Genomic DNA, 16865 nt, shown 5'->3' on the forward strand with positions numbered 1-16865 from the left:
CAACAAACAACTTAGTTTCAAATGTTTGACTTTTGAAATTCAGAAATGTCTGAGATTAACCTCAAAATAAATTGTAACTTTTCATATTCAGAAATGTTTTATTTCTGATTTTTCTCAAAATCTCAAATTTTTGCTTGAAATTTACTCATTCTTTTCTACCACAACCCAATTACGCCTCATAACCCTTTAATAAAAACTTACAATAAAATTAAATGACGGTATTGATGATGTGTAGATTCCTGTTAATGTAGACGTCCCGATGTACGAGGTGTACTTGAATGCACCGTGAGGTCATCACCCTGAACCGTAAAGGACAGTGTAGAAGAGCAGCGGAACAGCCGGACAGACCAGATGGGAAACCACATCTTTATGGTGGAACTCCTCCCGACTCAACACCAGCGTTGCCATGACAGCGAGGCGTTACGCGCAAGCGCGTTATGACGTCGTTTCCTTTCTTTTCCCTCCCCCATCCAATCAAATTTAATCATTTTGTAATTACTGAGAATTCAGGAAAACTCATCGACTCTGAGGGGCTAAATACAGATTTTTATTTTTAAAACCTTTTGAAAACTATGCATTCTTTTCCTGCCACCTAATATATCATTTTATCAGAGTTTATAGGATAACATGAAACTTTTTAATACGTTCTTATCCATCAATGAGAGGGAATAACCGACCAACACGTGTTTCTGTTACAAAATTGCACCAGTTTTATTCATTTAAGGCTTCTTAGTTTTGTTTTTACATTTGGCTTCGCCCCCCTCCACTCTGCTGCCCCTCCTGCTGCTGCGGGTTTCTGGAACGAAGAAACCAGTTCAGACGACCTCCATACCAGTTCTAGCCTGGCGCTTCACTGGCTGAACTGGTTTCCTTTACATTTCACTGGTCACTGTGCCATACAGTGTTTAAAAAATAAAAAAAAAAAAGGCGTCATTTCACTCATGGGGAATTTTTTCCACTTTGGATTTTGCTGCAGTTGCAATCGTCACTTCAACGTAAAGTTGGGAGTTTTAGGGGATTCCAACAATTTAAACGTATAAAATGGTTCATAAAACACTGTAATGTGGGTGTAAGCAGATAAATGGACAGGAGAAGTTTATTATTGCACACCATTTGAACTTTTGTTACATTTCCTTTGAAAGCATCACACAAACATATCTGCTTATAGCGACATCACAAAGTTTTATTCCATTTATTACATTTTTTTTTACAAACCCCACAACTGAAAAATGCTAATTATTAGTACAACTACTACTGTTAAGGCCTCAATATTCTTTAAAACAAAGAGATTTCCAAACAGACATCCAGAATCTGAGTTTGGCAAATGACGAAAGCCCCTGCAGCCCGATGTTTGGAGGCCGGAAATGTCCGCCTGCAGCCGCGGCTCCCACAAAACACACCAACTAACTGGAACATCCGAGGGAATCAGTGTAAAAGTAGCTGCAAAGAGGTAAAAGGACATTCATAGGCATTTATAAGACACATTCTTAGAAAGCTGGGGAAATTAAATTACCAAGCACTGAAGAAACGAGACATTAATGTGTTAGATTCTGTTTAAGCACGCTGTCGCCCCCTGCTGGCAGAAACATGGCGGTCCGATCACCGCGGCTGCAAACAGACCCCCGTCTCCTCTGACCGGCATGCAAACCGTCACAGCACCTCCTGGAGGTCAGACCGAGTACTTACTGAACATCAACATGCTACATGACTGAATGTACTGGAGGAGAAGCAGAATACTGGCAGCAGTACTGCGCCGTACCACAGTACAACACCGCAGCAGAACTCACAGAGGTCCGACGTACTGGTTCTGTAACGCCACCGCGCTCATTAAAAACAAAAATAATCCGCTGATCACCGACTTTGTGCAGCTCCACAGGCTAAATCCTCACCTGGGGAATGAATTTTAAACCCAAACTACAAATACGTTTTCTGTTTGCTGTAACTCCATCCAAGTTATTTTTCCCAAATAAATATTCTGGACCAGTGTGAGTCTGCTGTCTGAAGGCAACATGTTCGCCCATCACAGCAGGTTCTGACTGAGCTCACTGTGCTGCTAACACGTTCGCTAACTCACTAGCTTCGCCCTTTCATCCCAGTTTTCTCTTCCTCAACTGATATTTATCCACAAGTTTACAGCAACGTACAAATATTTATTACTCAACAAAAAGAAAAGCTTTCAAAAATAAACACAGAACGGTTACAAATGCTAACTTACTAGCAACTAATTTTAGAATTAGCTTCAGCTACAGGCACTTCAAGCTAACAGCTAAAGCTAGCATTACTTATAACTAATAGTTTTGTTGGTAGTATATACTTTTACCTATAGCTTACAAGAGCCTAAAGTCAATAATTAAAGCTAGTATTAGCTTAATGCTAACATTAGCTATTGGCTTTAAGTGGCAGTAGCTAGTAGCTTTAGCAACTAGAGCTTAAAAGTTATCATTAAGAAGCTTCAAGAGCGTAATGTTAGTAATTAAAGCTAGTATTAGCTTAATGCTAACATTAGCTATTGGCTCTAAGTGGCAGTAGGTGGTAACTTTAGCAACTAGAGCTTAAAAGTTATGTAGCTTCAAGAGCTTAAAGATGATGTTGCATTAATTTAGCTAAAAGCTAAAGGTAGCACTAATGTTGTAGGCTAGCCAGGTAGCATTTAATTTAGTTTTATTTTATGAAGCTAATACCTCCCAAATAGTGGAGCATTAGTGTTTATAGATATTATTTTATATATTATAATTATTCTTAAAATTACAGAACATTGAATTAGAAGAATGCCGTTAGCATACCTTCTAGCTAAATCAATTATTTCTTTGGGATAATGCTAAAGCTAAGATGCCATCAAAACCAAAAAAAATCTGAATTCACCAACAAATTTTCCGTAATTCACACATTTTCCCATTTCTCTTCTCAGTTTCCCAATAAATCCCAGTAGAACCATAAATGACAGCTGACCTGCTTTAAGACATTTACTTTAAGTTTATAAATGTATTTATTTTTGTTGATATTGACGTTTGTCCTGTGTGGAACAACATGAACATGATTCCCTCTGAAAATGTCCTCAGCTTTTATTGAAACCTGGATTTTAAACGGCTGCATCGTCACTTGACAAAACTTTTAGTTTTGAACTGAACCGGTTTGAACTTTAGCAACACAGTGAGCTGACCTTTGACCTGCTGCACACCGTTAGCCCCGCCCACCCGGAAATTAAGACTAAAAAAACATCAACTGACTTTAGATATTTTTTTTCTTTTTCTTTTTACACAGAATTATAATAATAAGCACTGCCATAATAATAATAATAATAATAATAATAACCACTGTAAGGATCCACAGGTTTAACCAGAGTGGCGCATACAGACAGCCGTCACCGTGGCAACCGCAGTGCCAAGATGGCTGACGGTCAAGCTGCATGCGGTTGAATTTGAAGAAAAAAAAATCCTGGAAAACAAAAAAGTGAAAGAAAAATAAAATGATAAGGAACAAAAAAAATAAAATAAAATGAAAACAGTTGTAAGCGGCTCCCCCAGCCCGGAGCAGAGCCTCAGCAGAGAGCATGATGGGAACTGGAGTTTCAATCTGGGAAGCTGTTTGGAAAAGCCCGCCCTCCTCCATCACCATCATCATCATCATCGGATGTTTTTGAGGGATTTTTTTTTTTTTTCATGTTTCCAAGGCAACAGTCTCCGCTGAGGGGATGGGACGTGGTCGTCACGGTAACAGAGGGTTTAGCCGATATCGATGATGCCGTGGTTGAGTTAAAGGGGCGTGGCCAGCTGGAAGATGCTCTGTGATTGGTTGGCTTGAAGGTTGTCGGTCAAGTCAGAACTAAAAGACAGAAAAAGAGACAGAATGTAAACAGGAAGTGACGGATGAAGAGTTTAACATTTAAATATCAAGCTAATGTTAATATTATGAATCTTTGGGTGTTAATGTTTAATTAATAATCGATTAATTGTGATCGATACAAATAAATCATTTCTGAAATAAATATGAAGTTAAATAAATTCCACTGTAAAAAGGCCAACAAAGTTCACAAAAATTAGCCTGAAGAAGATATAAATGTTTCTTTAAAATATTTAATTATAGGCAACAATGAACATTTTAGCTGAAATTTGTAAATACAGTTAAATATTATATATATTTAGTGTCAAAATATTTCAAACCAGGCAGAAACAAACTCCTAGGCTTCGTCTTTGTTTCTCTTCTTTGCCATTTTAATTCAATTATCCTGCAAACGAAGAGCTGCTGAGTTTAAACCATGGGGGGCTTTAACTAGGACAGTTAGAAAATTGAAAACGCTGAGAGGCAAATCGACTTCCTGCCGGGTTAATAAATGAAAACAGCTTTTCTCCCGTTGACTGGCACTAAAAGCTGTTTGGTCTGAAACATTCCGGCGTGGGAAGCGTTTCGGACTCACCTGTCATTAGAGAAGTCGGCAGACGGGCTTTTTGCGAGTATTTCCTGGAACGGGAGTCTTCCTGTTGATCTGCCGGACGAGGTCGTAGAAGATCTGCGGAAACAAACGTCGTGTCGTCGTCGTCGGTTTCTGGAGGGCGGAGACGGCGTTTGGTTTTTGGTTCGGGCGCGCTCACCTCGTTGACGTTAATCTTGCTCTTGGCCGACGTTTCCAGGAAGGCGCAGGAGTTCCACTGGCGGGCGAGGCCGACGCCCGAGTCTTTGGCCACGACGCGCTCCACCTCCAGGTCGCATTTGTTCCCCACCAGGATCATGGGAACCTGCAGCAGAGACCGTTACATCCTGAGCTTTCTCGTTTTCTTTCAGATAATCTGACAAAGTGAGAAATAAACAATAAATGTAACATTTAAAATTCAATTTATTACATTGAACATCAAAGTCTAGTTCTTTAAAACACTATTAGACAATTTTTACTTTTTTTTAATTACGTTTTTTTGACATCACATTATTTTCCCATAATCTGACAAAAATGAAATAAATAATATTTGTTTGTTTTTTTACTATTAGCAAAGCTGGACTTTAATATTTCTTAAAATTGTGTCTGCAGGAATTTATTTTATTTTATTTAAAGTTGAAAAAAATTAAAACGCTTAAATCTAATTATTCAAAAAACTATTAAGACTCCTGGATTATTTACATTTAAATTCTAATTATTTATTATAACCTGACAAAAATGAAATATAAACACTTATTAGTTGATAAAATCGTGTGTTTGCGTCAATAAAATACAAAATGTTCCAAAACTTTTTAGCAAATTATTTTCTTATAGTCTTAAAAAATAAATATATATATATGGGAGATGTTTTAATTAAGGTAATTTATTACTTCAAAGACTCCATGATAAATAAAATCCTTTAAATCATTTACAGGTGAAACAGGAAGAGGGAAAACTGACCAGCAGGGGGCAGCACAGCTAAAGGTCAGTTATTTTAACATCTTTTTTTTCCATTTAACCTTTAAAATAAGTTTTTACACACAGAGGTAAAAAGTTAAAGCTGCACAATTCAGACTTTTAAGACTGAAATTAGATTTTATTTCCTAAATCTTCCATTAATTATTGATAAATAGATTATAATTTAACATTTATAGCTATAAATATTTCACAGGAACTTTCTGACCATCCTGGTTTGTGGGCTCGTGTTGAAGCGACGTGTGTGTGTGTGTGTGTGTGTGTGTGTGTGTGTGTGTGTCGTACGTCCTCGGTGTCCTTCACTCTGAGGATCTGCTCTCTCAGGTCCTGCAGGTCGTTGAAGGTGGACTGAGCGGTGATGGAGTAAACCAGCGCGAATCCCTGGCCGTTCTTCATGTACAGGTCCCTCATGGCCGTGAACTGCTCCTGTGGAAACACCGGCGGAGGTGAGGAGACGCTCAAACGCACGGCTGACCTCTGACCTCCGACCAGCTCTTACTGTTCCAGCCGTGTCCAGGATCTCCAGCATGCACTGCTGCCCGTCCACCTCCACCTGCTGCAGGGACAGGAAGTCACAACTCTACGTTATCCTCCAACGTTTTACATAAACGTACGCAGCTTAACACCTAATTTTACATTTTATTGTTTTCTTAAAAATCTATAAATTTAAATATGTTTAGCTTAATAAAAACAACAAATATAAATGTAGAAAAACTCAAACAAATTAAAATAAGGGCATAAATATAAGTATAAAAACTAAATTATTAATGTAATGTGTAAATATAATAGAATTTATTGATAAATAGAATATAAAATGTTTAATTTAATACATGTTAGTAAGAAAATAATTATAACAGACACTTTATGTAAATAAAATACATGCATTGGTCATGCGTCAGGACATCCCATAATATCAGTTTCCCTGCTTGCAGCCAATCAGAACCAACCCTACCTTCCTGTACGAGTCCTCTATCGTCGGGTCGTATTTCTCCACAAAGATTCCCTGAACAAACTGGACCGTCTGCACACAGAGAGGAAGAGGAGCAGATGAAGAGCAGCTTCATCAGCACAGAAACTGATTAAAAAACATCATTTACAAATGTTTACAGGTTTTTATGCCTCATTTTCCAGGTCTGGTTAACAATTAGTCCTTTTATCAAGAGGTGAAATCTGAATTTCTAAACAGTAAAATGATTTTTACTCTGATTTGTATGTAATTTAGACCATTTACTCTTAAATCTTTGTCAACTTTGTGAAGTAAATAATAAACCACAGGTTTTTACTGGGTTAAATCCCAACTTCAACTTCGTTGGATCTGAATTTTTAGGATAAATTTAATTTTTGTGATGTCAGCCAGGCGGCCATCTTGTTTTACAGCTTCTGTTTATTTACACGTCAACAGCATTAAAGCTAGGATAATGTTTTATTATTATTATATCAGAATAATTGCAACATTAAAATAAAATTTGATTTGTTGAGCATCTTGTGAAATTATACTTTGGTATAAGTTTTAAAATAATACTTAATACTCAACACAAGTATATAATCTTTCTTTAAACACATTAGCATAAAATTACCAGTAGCATCAGGACAGAGTTGGTCACTTTTCTCATTAAAACAAATATTATTATAATATTATGACTATTTTCTCTAATTAAACAGAAATTTTCATAGAACTTCATCAAATAACTCAGAAGGTGAGACAGACAACGAGCAAAAGGTATTAAAATCTGAAAATATAATATTTTTAAACCACATCACCAAATTTTAATTTTACTCAAACGTCCATAACAGCGTTTTGAATTTAATCTGGTAAAATAATGAGCCTTAAACAGTAAAATGTTGATTTAAATGTGTGTTTTTGTTTGCAGAGCAGCTCTGAGATGTTTACCGGCAGGAAAACACAACCAGGAAGTGTTGGCAGGACTTACCAGCGCTGACTTCCCGACGCCTCCTGATCCTAAAACAACCAGTTTATATTCACGCATCCTGACCGTCTGTCTGTCTGCTGGGCGAGAGAGAGAGAGTGAGAGAGAAAGAGAGAGAGAGAGAGAGAGAGAGAGAGAGAGGCGTTAGAGCGGCCAATCAGAGCGCAGCTCACACCACCTGCAGCTGAGCCCTCAGGTAAACTCAGAACAGCTTCAGGTCATGTGATCACACAGCTGGTGGAATTCTCCCCTTCCTGGTTACGGTTGCTATGCGCAGGCATGCCAGTGGCCAGCGTCGTCACGGCAACGCAGGCGGAAGAACTTTAGAGTCAAACAGATCTGACCGTGAAAAAAAAGGCTGAAAAAAATTAAACTTTTAATGTGGTTTAAAATGTTTTATTTAATTAAAACAACTAAATCTGGACTATTCTTTTAAAAAAACTCTGAATCCGTAAACATGAAATAAATAGTAAATATTATATTTTTAAAAGGAAGCCGTTAAAATTACATAGTACTCACAGTAAACTTTAAAGCAAAAACATATCTCATTACTTTTAATCAAAAACTAAATCTACATTTATTATTTTAATGCTAATAGTTGAGTAAAATTTGAGGATTTATATTTACTAAAGTAACATTTTTAAAGAGCTTGTTGTGTAAGATATTTAATCTTTTCTCAACTCAACTTTAAATACTTTAAAAAATATATTTTTTAGCATGTTTACAGGTAATTGATAAAGATTTTATGCTTGTAAATTATGTAATTTTGTTATTAAAACAATGCCCTACGTTTACCAACATTAATAACTATGAAACTACGATGATCAGCTGTTTTAACAGAAGAAATGTGGAAGAAATCACTTTAACAGCAGGAGGACGTGCAGATCGTTCTGACAGCCCATAATACTCTGGTTGAATTTTATTCGGCCGAATTCAGACACAAAGTCCATAAGCTGCTTTTTTAAAGTAAATGTAAAAATAAAGTGAAGACAAACTGTCTCCTTTTCGGGATCATTTAAAGTGTTCAGCTCAGATCTAAAATAAGAAACGGCCTCACACGGGAAGACAAACTCTCACAATCAGCTAATGAGGGCCACCGAGGTTGCCATGGCGATGAGGTAACCATGTTTAAAGCGGCAAAACGAGAGATTTCATCCGAAACATCCGAGAGACAAAACGATCAAACACAAAGAAAAAAAATCTGATTTTTCTCGCTTATTATAAATAAACTCAGAAATTATTTCCATTTCCTCTCATTTTTTTTTTTTTACATTTAGCAATCATTTTCACCACTGTGGGGTGAAATTAACCCTGAACTTTGACTAGACCACTCCAAAACGTAGATCTAACTCTTTGTAGGATTACTTTAAAAACACAACAGAGTCCAGCTGCGAAGTGATACTTGGCTGATTAGCTGGTTGCTACTCATATCTTCATCTAACCCCCTAGCAACGGTAACCAGGCAACCGTTCGAAAACGTTCTCAAATTACCCAGAAACTCCTGCACTGCTGCATAGCAACAACGTCCCATTTAAACCTTGTTTGAGTTGCTCTGATGTTTAAATTTAGTACCAGCTGAGAATCAGACAGAAACAGCCGATTTAAATAGTTTTTACATTTTTTAAAGGTCGATATTAGAGGATAAAGTGACATCTAGTGGTGCGAAGGCTGAACTGCAACCTACTCTGCTGTTGCAACGTTAAACTTGGGGGATTTAATCTGGATTTTTAATCTAGAAACTAGATTTTCCAAACCCTAAAATGAGAGAAATTAGTAAAAGTGTGAAAATACTGACATAAAACTAAAAATGACAATAATTGTAACGTTAAATTGATTGCAGAAAATCGTAACCAGAGTCATGCATGTTGAACCGTCATGATTAATCCTGATGATTCTCACTAATTCAAATTAGTAATAAAATAAGTAGGCCCGAGTCGATTAATCGTGATGAAACAAATAAGGAAATAATCGTCAACCAATTTAGCAATCGATTAATTTCTAACTGGATCATACAGATTCTGAAAAATGGGTGAAAAAACAACCAAAACTGCATAAAATATATTTACATTTAAGACAAAAACCTTCTGTCTGTCAATATGGTTTGAATTCTGTAATATTGCATTTTCAGCAATAAAATGTTTATTTTCTTACTTAAACAAGAAACAATCGTTAATTTGGATCCTTTAATGCATTTCTAATGTTGGTTAAATGAATATTCAGCAGAATGCGCCAATTTTTTAACCGATTAATCATCAAAATAACCATTAGTTTCTTTCCTAGAGTTATTCCTGCATTTCAGGCTCCGACATATCCACACGAAATGAAGCAGAAACAGATTTTAATCCCGATTTGTTCCTGAAGACGTTTATTTGTGGAGCAGAGAAAAAATAAATCATTAAAAAACTGAAATCAATCTGCAGGGCGTTATAGGAATCTCAGCGAGCAAGCCCGAACTAGACATCCCTGACTCCGAGTTTCAATGTTCGGACGGCTCCTGAACGCATCAGCAGAGGCAGATTTTATTGCCTCCGGCTGTGTAAAAAGGGTTCGTTTCTCAATGACGCGCCGCACGTCGATGCTGCAAGTCTAGACGAGTCAGGACTCAGGAATCTGATGTTTCCCAGAACATCACGACTAAAACACGAACCCTGAACACGTCACAGCAGGAGGCAAGTTAAAGATCAGAGGTAAGCTCCCATTTTACCTCTAAATTACAATAAACACAACAGGAAGCTTAGATGAGGCGCTACGTCGATGTTTACTGCCATTTAAATTATGATTTTAATCCAATCAAAACCCTACATCAAGTTTTCAGTCGAGTCTGAAACACCAGCTGCTGCTGGTCATCATTCGTTTGAATATAAATGTTTAATTCATGCAGTTTTTCTCCCAAAAATATAGACGGAAGTAGAAGAAATTACAGAAATAAGTCAAAAGAAAAGCAAATATTTACCCAGGTAAATAAGTAAACAGGTTTTTGTTTTTAGTTTAGCCCCAATGGAAATGTTATTTTATTTTTATTTTTTAATAAAAAGGCTAAAAAATGAAGTAATGGTTTAAATTTAGTTAAAAACAAAACCAAGTACAGACTGCACATCAGAATCAGTCAGTTTTCCCTCACGGTAATGAAATGTCTGATTTTCTGTTTAAGTCAGTAAATGCATCAAAACTGAATTTTCACCATTTTTTACCTAAAATCAAACAGCAACATGCACTTTGAGTTTAATAACATAATGAACTATATAAGTATAATCCAGAGGTGGGGATAATCCTGTAATTTCTTTGTTAAAAAATAAAATCAATCAGAACCAGAACTAATTAACAGTTTAATTTTCTTTGCTCCACAAACACCAGAAGTCTCAGAAAAATATCAACTTTAACTCTCTACAAGCTGAAAAACAATAAAATAAGTTGATTAAAGAATTACTTTGACTCATCGGTTTATATATTTACAGATTTGGGTGATTCCTGATGGATATTTTATTAAAATATCTCCAATAAAACCAAAACCAGCAGCTGTAAAAATCACTGAGATCTGAGAAAGTCAGTCTGTCTGTCTGTCTGTCTGTCTGTCTGTCTGTCTGTCTGTCTGTCTGTCTTTTGTTCATTTCTGCAATCAAGTGATAAAAGGAAATCCTGGTTTATAAAAAGATAAATTATTTTAATCCGACGTGATCGTTAATATTAATCTCAGTGAAGGATAAAGACGTTAAGTTTAATATAAATAACTTTTTTAAACACTTTAGTTTGGATGTATTAATAATCACCTTAATACATCAAGATAATGTATTTTTGTATGATTTCTGGATAGTTTGAAACAAAATGGCTCCTCTATGAGTCTGTAAAGTGTTTTTAGTTGTAATTAAAGCAACAGAAAACCAGTATGTCCAGTAAAGCTTGGAGCTGCACTGGACTGATGGAAACTTTTCAACTTCTGCTTCTCTGCAGCTCAGAAAGTTTAACTTCACCAATTTATCAAGTGTTTAGTTTCAAACTGCAGCAAGGAAACTGGAATGACCTGGTTTTCATGCTCAGCTGTGACAACTTCCTCTTTATTTTCTATGTTTTTACCCAACTCTGACATTTGAACTCTGTCTTTGCATGAGAAACATTTTAATTTGCTAAAATAAATAAAAGCTTGGATAAGATCTGGTAGATAAATTTAAGTTTTTCTTCAACTTTAGCTGGAGCGTAAGATCCTGATGGTTGATTAATGTATTAAATAAAAACACTTTAAAAATGCTCATATATTTCTGCTTAATCAACCAATTAAACTTAACATTGTTTTTTATTCTCACTTTCAGGACTTGACTGTCATATTTATTTGTTAAATAACTTTGTCGCCGTCTTAAATGTGATTTTCTAACCGGACAAACTTCATCATGAATACTTTTGCGTAACATTTAAAATTATTGGGATTATTTTCTGTAAATATTGTTGACAGACATAAATTACAGCAGAATTTTGTATTTTTACACCCCAAGATTTGATTATTTGTTAATTTTATTACCGTTTCAGATCAAATCCAGTTTAAGCTGCTGTGAAATGACTTGTATTTTAACGCTGATCATGTTCTGATCATGTTCTGATCATGTTCTGATCATGTTGGTGCCAGACTTTATTTGGGTTTGTTGTTTCTGACACCAGCATCTGCAGTTTGTTTATATGTGACACAAGAGGCCCAGTTAGTGAAAGTCATCAGAACCTGTTGTTTTATTTCATCACCATGCAGTTTTATTAAACAACCTGCCTTTTTCCTGACTGCAGGTTAATCTGCTGGAGTGAAGTTGGACCGAACCGCCACAGATTCCTGAATCCAGCAGAACTAGGTGGGGCCTGTCAATACTCCTCTGTTTGCTGCTGACATTACAACAAGCAAGGGAATAAACCCGAGCTTTGTGTGGAAATAACAGACCCAGTGTGAGGCAGTCAGGATCCTCTGAACTCCTCCACTCAGTCTCACTTCACTTCCTTTCTTTATCCTCCAGCGGAGCAGCGGGGGTTCCTCCGTGCCGCGGCCGCCCCACAGCGCTCCCTGCCCGGGCTGCTCATGCGGCAGGCCCCGCTCCCATGTTGAACCTGATGCAAAGTATAAGCTAGAGCCCCAACATTCCGCTAGCGATCGGATACAGAGCCGGGGAGACAGCCGCCCTGATGCCACCCAGCTGTCTAACATCCGTTAGCTGTCCGTCGGTCTGTCCGCCGGTCGGTCGCTTCCGCAAACCCAGCCCAGCTCGGTTCGCCTCGGCACCGGCCTGTCCACCTCCCTGACCACTCCTGTCTGTCTAAACCAGCTCTCATACGACCGGAGGTTAACCTTCATCCAATATATGAGGATGGAATCAGAAGAAAAGGCGGAAAAACGAGGAAATCAGCAGCGACAGTACTTACAGTCATCCACCCGTCCGCTGTGCTGCGCGTCGCTCTCTCTCCCGCTTTCTGTGAAGCTCTCTCGACCAGAGCCGCTCCCTCCTGCCGCTCCTGCGCGCTGACGTCAAGCTAGGCGCCGTAAACGTGACAGCTTCCGGAAAATATTTTCAAAATAAAACCATCAACGAACCAGAACATAGAGGAAAACATGTCCTCCAAGCCAAAAAAGTTTATTAATATAGCACATTTACAACAAAGTGCTTCACAATAATCACATCAACAGAGGTAGATACAAAATAAAATAAATAAAATTAACATTGATTGAAAAAAGCAACAATAAAATTTGCAGTAAAATACCAAGAAAAATATTTTTGAGCTTATTTAAATTCAGTTGCTTTGAATATTTTATTTGGAGTTTAATTAGTTTCTAAATTATTCTTACGTATGTGTTCAGAAAGTAATTTAGAAAGATAAACTTTACATTTAAATTATACAAGAATATTTAACTAGTTTAATTTCAATCAACCAATCAGTTAGTTGTATTTTTTGACATATTTACATTTTAAAATTATTAGTAGACTGCTTGGTAAATAAAGTGATGGCATTATTACTTCATTGCAATAAAGTCTGCCGTTCAAAATCCAAACTAAATAGTTTTAACCCACAAACTTGTCTATTTGACAAAATTAAGACGTATTCATTTGAAACATAATTAGTAAGATCAAATTAAAGTAAAACTGTTTAAAATATTATATAATAATTTCATTTTATCATGTAACAGCCGGTTATATTCCAAATACTTCTGTTGTTTGTGCATTTCAGAAATTAGCTTGGATGACAACGTAGAGGTTTATTTTTGTTAGTTTTATTATTTAAAATACATCTATAAAACTAAAACAGGAAATCCTTAGCATCTTGCTTTAAAATGAGCATTGATAAAATGTACTTTTATATGCAACACCAATAGATTCAGTTATTCTAGCTGGTTTTTGTCGTTTGGTAACACTTTATTTTGAAGGCAGAAAGTCTAATTTCCGGTTTTGCTCTGATTCTGTCTTGTAACATCTTTTTTCAATCTTTTACAGCTGGTTCCCGCTTCCTGAAGCATAAATTACTTTTATTCTGTTTCAGTTTAATTTCAAATATTAGATTAACACAACCAATGTTTAAAAATCCAAAACAGAAATATATTTTCTTGTCAAAACACACTGTAGGCATGGAAAAGATGTTAGTTTAGCCACAATAAAACCACTAATCAGTGATGCTGAGTGCATAAAATGGCTTCAGTTTGCAAGAAAGTGTGGAAAAAGTCATGCGGTCCAGATTTACCCTCTTCCACACTGATGGGCACATCAGGATTAGAAGAAAGGCTGATAGTGTAGCTGCCTGTGGGGTCAACGCTATGACCTGAGGTTTCTACAGCTGGTCAGGTCAAAGTTCAACAACATCATGAGGTCAGCAGGCTACCTGAAAGTGTTAAACGACTTCATTTATTTCATTAATTTCATAAATAGATTGTTTCTTCACTGATGACATGGAGATATTCCAAGATGCAGGCTCCTTTTTGACCTGGCCAGGTATTTCCTGCCAGGTCTTTCAGGAAGAAAACATAACCAAAATAAACATTGGGAAACGTTGTTGCTGCTCTGTGAGTTGCATCAGAGTACACATTGATGAATGAATATTACACAGTGGAGCAACACAGAATCTACAGCGAAACATAAACAGGTTAATTATGATAAACAGCAGAAAACTAGCTTGTCTTTTCTCAAGCTAACAATTAAGGAAACGTAGAGCAACACCAGAGATGTTTGCTCTCTTGGTTGCTGATTCTCCAGCTTAATGTAACTTTAAAACTTTTATTCAGAAAAAAGATCCATCAAATATTCAGGTTCTGCAATTTAATGTTCTGGAGTTCTTCAGGGCCCGACTCTCGGCTCTCTTTGATATCCATTGCTTTGTGGTTGACACAATAACATGTTTCAGGCTGATTCTTGTCTCATTCAGTTCAAGTCTTAATTGTGATTTTAATCATGAATCTTTCAATAGCTCCCTGGTTGAGCGAGTTTACTAAGTGGAGTTCCTCAGGGCGGTAATCTCGGCTCTCTGTTATATTTCAGTGTTTGGTATGTTCTACTCCTGTCAGTTAAAGTCTTAATTATGATTTTGATTGTTAAACTTTAACTCAACACATACAAAAAAGACGAGACATTCAATAATTTCAAGAATTTAACAAATCTACCGACGATGCTAATTCTTTATCAAGTTAGACAAACAATATAATGATACAATAATAAACATTTCTCTAAACAGTTACCGCTATAAAAAGTGTTTTCTTTTCTGATGGTGATGGCTGGCAGAAACTGTGAAGTTACATAACAAAAATTTTGAATTTTATTGAAAATTTGTTTATTACTGAGCAGTTAGACTTTAGAAAATAAAATACCACATCAAATTCATTTTTGCAGTTTACATTTAATAAATTTTGTGCCTCACAAGTAGTTTAAATTGACCAGTTTTTCCGTCAGGTGCATTAATGTTTATACAGCACAGATAAAGTCTTAATTGTGATTCTGATCACTAATTTTTCACTCTACACATAGAAACATATATAAAAGATAAATTCAATTAAAAATCTGAAATGTTTTGACAGAAGTTGTAATTAAAGCTTCTTAACGCAACAAAATAATGCAAACTACCATTTCTCTTAACAGTTACGGCAATTAAAATTTGTGTTTTATTTACATATCTATTATTTTCCTCACCATTTTGAGATGATGACTGGGCAGAAACTGTGAAATAATTGTTCTTCCTGTTTGCAGTTTGTGTCACACTGACAACAAAAAGAACCGAAAATGACGTGGCGATCTGTGTGTGGGTGTCACAGCGTAGCCGTGATGCTAACGCCTCGACGGTTTCAGTTACTGAAACTGATCTTCAAAAAGCCAGCAGATCTGCAGGATGTCCAGCCAGCCGAAGCCCCGCAGGACGAGGCGTTTTCTACTGTGAAGCCACACCCAAACAGGAAGGAGTCACCGAGAATAGAGCGGCCCTCCACCCAACCAGCTTCCCTTTCGCTGACACACACTTCCTCTAAGTCTGTTTGTTTGCTTCATGTAAAGTTCTGCTCATTTTTCACCCAAAACTGCGAAAAATAAACAACCTGGACCCAACAATAGAGGAGATTTCAACTCCTTGCTGTTAAATTGTGACATTTGGTCATTTTGATCTTGTTTTTTTCCCCAAATTAAATTATTCTGCTCCCTCCCACACAGCTCTCACCTTTTCTACAGGCGGCCCATCAGAGCAGAATAAATTACCGAGCTTCAAAGAGGTAAAATCATCAGCATGTCAATGATCCGGGCCCTCCGATATTCACATGTTGCTAAGAGACCAGATGAATGAGCATCACTGGGTTTGTTTACTCTAACCAGTTTCTGCCTCATTTAAGCAGCCAATCAGAGGCGCAAGCAGCCGAACGAGAAGAAAGTCATCTGATGGAAAAACCCATCTTCAGGTGAACGTCGCGCCAGGTAAGAAGCTGAGTTTTACTCTCAGGAAATGTCTCAGGTTAAACTCAGCATTGAGGTGAACTTTGGCTCCCTCTGCTGCTGCGGAAACGGAGCAGAAAGAGCGCCATGTGTCCAGAATAAAAAATACTGATTAAAATCACCACAAAGGTCATTTTTTATCTACTTGACAATAAACTCAGCATAATCTATTTTAACTAAATAAATTATCAGTCAGTGGACAAACCTAAAAGCTTGGAAAAGATTATTACTTTGTGTGGATTCTACTATTTTACCTTTAAAACACCAAAATATTTTCTTCTGAAAAAACAGCCATCAAATATCGATGTTCCGGAGTTCCTCAGGGCACTAACCTCGGCTCACTGTTACAGTAGGTTCATTGCTTTGTGGATGACAGCAACATATTTCAGTCTAATCCTAGTTTTATTTGCTTGGTATTGTTCTACAGAAAGGAGGATTTTGTGATTTAAAAGTTGTAGTTTTGTGCCGATTAATTCTGGTGCCCTCAGTCAGCCCCCTGACCCCACTTTGAACACCCTTACTTAATAAATGTGTGACCGAATTGTTAATTTCTCAACTTTGTATCAAGTTTCCAGGATCAGTTTCAGATTTGCCTGAATCCTGTTTGTGACTAGCAGTTCAGTGGAAACATTC

The 16865-nt window shown here is 36.8% G+C and overlaps 1 protein-coding gene and 1 long non-coding RNA gene across 2 annotated transcripts; one reads left to right on the plus strand and one right to left on the minus strand.

Moving 5' to 3' along the window:
- Window positions 1–686: 686 nt before the first annotated feature.
- LOC103459326 (ras-related protein Rap-1b) lies at window positions 687–7382 on the minus strand. Its single transcript, XM_008400802.2, has 7 exons — window positions 7315–7382; window positions 6336–6404; window positions 5883–5939; window positions 5669–5809; window positions 4590–4733; window positions 4415–4507; window positions 687–3822 (listed from the first exon to the last, which is right to left on the minus strand). The coding sequence occupies exons 1-6, from the start codon at window positions 7369–7371 to the stop codon at window positions 4421–4423; spliced, it is 555 nt and encodes a 184-aa protein (XP_008399024.1). The 5' UTR covers window positions 7372–7382; the 3' UTR covers window positions 687–3822; window positions 4415–4420.
- Window positions 7383–7384: 2 nt separating this feature from the next.
- On the plus strand, window positions 7385–16383 carry LOC108165870 (uncharacterized). Its single transcript, XR_001776199.2, has 3 exons — window positions 7385–7507; window positions 12079–16015; window positions 16136–16383. It is a non-coding gene; the product is annotated as an uncharacterized LOC108165870 (long non-coding RNA).
- Window positions 16384–16865: the final 482 nt, after the last annotated feature.

The sequence above is a fragment of the Poecilia reticulata genome, chromosome 23 (genome assembly GCF_904066995.2).
Source record: "Poecilia reticulata chromosome 23, P_reticulata-male-v2, whole genome shotgun sequence".
Classification (NCBI taxonomy): domain Eukaryota; kingdom Metazoa; phylum Chordata; class Actinopteri; order Cyprinodontiformes; family Poeciliidae; genus Poecilia; species Poecilia reticulata.